We start from the raw sequence: 5,287 nt of genomic DNA, 5'->3' as shown, positions 1-5,287 counted from the left end.
GACCTTTAAAAAGTCTACTTCCCCAATTCCCTCATTTTAGAAGTAGAAATAGAAGCTCAGAAAAGTTCAATGACTTGCTCAAGGTCACACAGGTTTTTCTTCTGATGCAGCACCAGGACTAGAACCCTCACTGGGTCCCTTCACTGCCCCAAGTCCCCTGAGGATGGGAGGAGGAACTGGAGGAATGAAGTGGGAAGAAAGGGGCTTGTTTCCTACATTTCTTAGTTTAATTTCAAAAATTTATTTTATTCAATTTGGAAAATGAATACAAATCCCTGGGTAGTTGGGGAGAGAGGCTGGGCAGGAAGAAGAGGGAGTAGGAGTTGAAACAAAGCAGGGGCATCACAGTGGCTGTCTCATGTACATATCCACATCTCTGCCCCAGGAGGTGGGTAAAAGTTGAGCAGGGAGCTCAGGTCCGAAGGAACACCATGGTGAGGAGGCCTGGAGGAGGAGGACAGAAGAGCAAGACCAAATGAGCAGCCTTGGGGCTCTGTTAGCCTTCCTCATGGCCCCCACGCCCCTAGCCACTACTGTGCTCACCCAAGATGTAGGCCGCCACCAACTTCTGTCCCAGGGAGACGTGCAGGATTTGGGGCAGCTGGCTGCCAAGTTCGTCCTGGAGCGGGAGCAGCAGGAAGGCCACGGAGACTATGCCCGTCAGCAAGAAGAGGAGGAAGGAGCTGGTGGCCAGTTGTGGATGGGGGTCTGGGAAACAAGCCTGGCTCATCAGAAGCTCCAGCCTCCCTCCTGCCCAGCCCACCGTCCTCCAGGATGAAAGTTGGAGATGGGAGGTGTGTCTATTTCTTATTGCCTTCCAGGGGGCATACTGCAAGTGTCGTCTCCTCCCTGGAGCCTCTGTCCCCACAGTTACAAGAAACATTCTATCCTCTGGCCCCTCAGCATATATTTCTCTTCACCCTGCCTTCATTACTGACTCCTGTGGACAAGATTGTCAGGCAAGGAACTCTGTCTCCCATATGCAGCCCACAACTTGGTACAGCATAGTGCTTCAGTATGGGTTTCATATTGAACTGAACTAAGCTGGCACATGATAGGAAGTACTGAAGTTAGAGCCAAGGGAGAACTTTTCCCTCTAAGTAGAGGCCAGAAACCAGGGAAAGCTACAAAAGTCTGTGTTTTGCCTAACCTGATATGAAATCTCAACTCCTAGGAATGCTTCTGCCAAAAAGCAAAAGACTGAACCAGAAGACCCCTTCCACTCCAACTGGGTGCATCTCCAGGGTAACGCTCAAGAACTCAAGAATTCCCATCCCCCAACTCACTCTCAGGGAAGTGTCTGGCCATGGGTGGTGCTGTCCAGGAAGGAGGCCCTGGGTGGGGCGTTGGGTCAGGCTGTCCCTGAAGCTCAAGAGGGTAGGCTGGGGCCCTCAGAATCGAGGTGATGTCCTTGCGCCCCACCACTCGACCCTCAGCTCCCTCCTCAGACAGCTCAATGCGGAAGCGGTCCTGGACGTCATAGTGGCTGGGAATGGGGGCCACATGGCGAATCACACTGGTCCCAAAATAGGAGAGAGGCCCATTGTGAGGAAGTGAATGACAGGCAGTGATCCAAGTGGATCCAGGCCCACTTCCCAGGAGCTTTTCCCTTAGGGATGCTGACAGAGGTGGGGGAAAAGGTTGAAGAGACCCAGGTCTGAGCCCTAGGGCATGGGCGCGGTAATTCAGACAAAGGTAGCTGCAACCCCTGGCTCCCACGAGTCCCCTCAACCATCCCAACTCACATGTCAATGCAGGATTGAGGTTTCACGTATCCTTCTGCGTCAAACACCGTATATTTGGCAGGTGCTGTGCACAGGACTGAGGGATAAATGCACACACAGACCGACCATTGTTTCAGAGACCCTACACAAGCTTGCCCAGAGGCAAGAGTCCCTCTTGCCTTCTACCCCAGAGCACAGGACCTGATTCTTCCAGTCTGCCAAAGTTGGATATCTGACCCTGCTCATCACACTCCTCCAGCCCCACACAGTCCCCTGGTGTCCTGCCCCCAGACCCAGATCCCTAGCATGAGGTGCCCATCCATTCACCTCGGAAGCGAAGCGCAGCTCCCGTGGGGTTATAGAGGGTCAGCAGCTGCCGGGGTCCACTCCGCTGGTCCGCCCTGAATACTAGGTCCGGGGGAAAGACGAGGACCGGGACAAGTCCCGAGGGAGGAGGGGCGCCCCGGGACCCCCGCGCAGGAGCCCCCGGGCCCACCAGCTCCTGGTCCTGGGGCGCCCCACGGCGCATGCAGGCTGTGTACGGTGGGACATCCGAAGGCAGAGCCCAGGGGACAGGGCCTGGAGTCTAGAGCTGTTGAGCGAGAGAGGAGAAAGGGGTCGGAATGAGATCGGGGGACAGGGCCTGGTCTGATGCTGCCGCCGCCGCGTCGGAAACCCGCTAGATGAGGCTCCTCCAGACCAGGCCCAGTCCCCCCAAACCCTTCCCCTCTCCAGCTCGGCCCGGGTCCCTTTAGGCCCCGCCCCAGGCCCCACCTCATGGTCACGCCCACCCCATAAACCCTGCCCCTAGCTGCTCCCAACCCGGGCCTCGTCTCCTGGCCCGGCTCCCGAGCTCCAAAAGCTCCACCCGCCCCGCCGCAGGCTCCGCCCCTTCCGGGCGTCCGTGCTCTCCGGCCAGACCTCGCCTGCCGCACCGCCCCCTCTGGAGCCGCCCTTTCTCTAGCTCTCCGGAGACCTTTATATAAGTGCCTCCGAACCCTCCCTGAGCTCGGCCCGCAGCTCTTTCGTGCCTCAGCCTCTAAACAGCCTCTTGGGTTGTAAGGCTTACCCTCTGGTCACCGCACCTGCCAATCAACTTGTGGCCGGACTGAGGCTGCCATCTTCCCAAGAGACCATTTCTACACTTCCGCCGTACGGCCCCTGTCATTGGCTAGGGCGACCTCGTTTCCGCCGTAAGCATACGCCGATTGGTGCACTTAAAGACGTGATTGGTTTGATCCCAGTGACGTAAAACTTGACGGGAGACTCCGGCTCGAATGATGGAACTCAGAGGTACCGGACGGGGACCCCGGCTGATTGGAGCTCGGGCTTTGTTCCTCCCTCCTCAATTAGACCTCCAAATCACTAGAATCAGCATCCCACAGGGAAGCCCTCTTTCTTTACTTTAGTCCTAGGCTCTCCTACAAGCCTCTGCAGCAATCATAGCCGTTTTCCATAGTACTGGTTGGGAGGTTGCTTCCAGTTGGACTCGGACTGAGACAGGGAAACTGAAGGAACCCCAGGGAAAAAAGCCGTGTTTTTCCTTTGCTTCTTTTCTGGCTTCTATTCTTGCTAGGACCCCGCATTCCCACCCCACTCAACACATGCCTCGTAATGCAAAAACCCATGTTCTCCTTGTAAGGGACAAAGAGATAATGATATCTTTGGAGTCTTCCAGCACAATAGGCGATATCTAAGGAATGACCCGGCAGGCCATCAAGTGCCTATTCCAGACCACTGGCACTAGATATCTCCACGCCAAGACCCCAGGCCTCAGGGAACGAGTGGCTTAAGAAGGACCCTATCCTTGTTCTGACCAGTTCCTGGATGCCTGAGAAGGCATGTGCACAGAGTACAATCGCCAGTGAAAACCCCAGACCCCAAGAAAAGATGAGACTCGTGGTCTTTTCCTTTCCAAGTCTTCCAGACACCCAGTCCTTATCTCTCTCTCTCTCTCTCTGTCTTCAATAAACTGCTTTCACCTACTGCTGGCTCCTGTTTGATTTCCTTCCTGCGGGAAGCCAAGGACCCTTTTGGCTGGTCCTGCAGGACCCCCGCTGGGTCTGCAGACCCAGCCTGCCAGCATCAGGATGTCAGCCCACGGCTCCTCTCCTGAATTTCCCTTTCCTTCATGGGACTCAGAAATCACTCACATATGCACAAGGAAGTAGGGTTTGCCAACCCTGCCACTTGCATCATCCCACTGAATCTTGTGAACTCCTTTCACAAACCAAATGGCCTCAGCAAGGTGAAGAATCTCACCCCAGGCCACATAATTGGTTAGCAGTAGAGCAAAAACAAAGTTCATTTTATCCCAAAGCCATCCCTGAGCACCCCATCAAATGTAGAACCCCTTTATACTTTTAGGCTGTTTTTCTCATAGCATAGTTTCACTTGACACCATGCTTATTCTTATTTAAGTTTATTTATTTTTGAGAAAGAGAGCAAATGGGGTGGGGGCAGAGATAGACTCCCAAGCAGACTCTGAACCCACAAACTGTGAGATCATGACCTAAGCCAAAATCAAGAGTCAGATGCTGACTGAGCCACCGAGGTGCCCCAACACCATGTTTATTTTATTGTGTATTTCCGCTCCAGTAGAATGTGCTCTCCTCCCCACAAGAGCAGAGACTTTGTTTTGTTTTCTGGTTCATTCCACAGTGCCTGCCATTTGGAATGAACAAATGAATAGGTGACTAGGATGAACTTTGAGCTGAGATCTGATTGAAGTTAGGAACTGAGCCATGAGAAATCAGTGGAGAGAATTCTGGATAGAGGGGATGGCAAAGGCAAAACCCCAACCAGAAGGGTACTAGAACTGGTCACGGAGTCACCAAGACTGGAAAAGCACTTGCAAAGGAGACAATAGACAGAGATGAGATTGGGGGGGGGGGGGTGCTGGATGCAGATCACCTAGAGCCTCAGAGTCTACAGTAGGATTTTGGCTTTTATTTTGAGACTAATGGGGAACTATGGGAGGTTTTCTTTATCTCTCTTTTGATAGCTTTACTGAAATATCTTAGACATATAAAAATTGTATACATTTAAGATATACTTGATATTTGGATTTACATACACAATGTGAAAAGACCACAATCAAGCTAATTAACATGTCCATCCTCTCTACATAGTTACCACTACGTGTATGTGTGTGTGTGTGTGTGTGTGTGTGTGTGTGTGTGTGTGTGTTTACAATATGGGAGAGATTGGGGACGCCTGGGTGGGGCCGTCGGTTAAAGCGCCGACTCTTGATGTGGCTCTGGTCATGATCTCATGGTCGTGAACTGAAACGCCGCATCGGGCCGGGCTGTGTGCTGACAGCACAGAGCCTGCTTGCTTGGGATTCTGGCTCTCCTCTCTGCCCCTTCCCTGCTTGTGGTCCCTTTTCTCCCTCTCAAAATAAATAACTTAAAAAATATATATGGGAGAGTTTTGAGCAAAGGGGTGACAAGGTCTTACATTCTTGAAAGATTGTTCTGTTACAGTAAACCTCTGTCGCGTTTAACAAATGATTTCTCCTAGATGGGCCCCCAAACCATAGAAATGGAGATGTGACCCCTTCC

General features: G+C 52.7%; 1 protein-coding gene across 3 annotated transcripts; it reads right to left on the bottom strand.

Annotated features, from left to right (window-relative positions):
* Nucleotides 1-225: 225 nt before the first annotated feature.
* Nucleotides 226-2,883, bottom strand: MOSPD3 (motile sperm domain containing 3). 3 transcript variants are annotated; one of them, XM_047838618.1, is made up of 6 exons: nt 2,794-2,883; nt 2,052-2,316; nt 1,746-1,821; nt 1,287-1,516; nt 544-708; nt 226-444 (listed from the first exon to the last, which is right to left on the bottom strand). In XM_047838618.1, exons 2-6 carry the CDS (start codon nt 2,251-2,253, stop codon nt 413-415), a joined length of 705 nt encoding a protein of 234 aa, XP_047694574.1. In that variant the 5' UTR covers nt 2,254-2,316; nt 2,794-2,883; the 3' UTR covers nt 226-412. The 3 variants fall into 3 exon arrangements, with proteins under 3 accessions (XP_047694574.1, XP_047694575.1, XP_047694573.1); XM_047838619.1 differs by lacking the exon at nt 2,794-2,883 and adding an exon at nt 2,547-2,610; XM_047838617.1 differs by lacking the exon at nt 2,794-2,883 and having other exon boundaries at nt 2,052-2,484.
* Nucleotides 2,884-5,287: the final 2,404 nt, after the last annotated feature.

Source organism: Prionailurus viverrinus, chromosome E3 (assembly GCF_022837055.1).
Source record: "Prionailurus viverrinus isolate Anna chromosome E3, UM_Priviv_1.0, whole genome shotgun sequence".
NCBI classification, from domain to species: Eukaryota; Metazoa; Chordata; class Mammalia; order Carnivora; family Felidae; genus Prionailurus; species Prionailurus viverrinus.
This window is presented reverse-complemented; position numbering and strand designations above follow the sequence as displayed.

What these genes read in the sequence shown, in the direction of transcription:
- MOSPD3 (XM_047838618.1), bottom strand. Translation starts at nt 2,253, where the DNA reads ATGCGCCGTGGGGCGCCCCAGGACCAGGAGCTGGTGGGCCCGGGGGCT. An exon ending in AGCTGCGCTTCGCTTCCGAG is followed by an intron (nt 1,822 to 2,051) that starts GTGAATGGATGG and finishes TTTATCCCTCAG; the next exon opens with TCCTGTGCACAGCACCTGCC. An exon ending in GGTGGCGGCCTACATCTTGG is followed by an intron (nt 445 to 543) that starts GTGAGCACAGTA and finishes CTCCTCCTCCAG; the next exon opens with GCCTCCTCACCATGGTGTTC.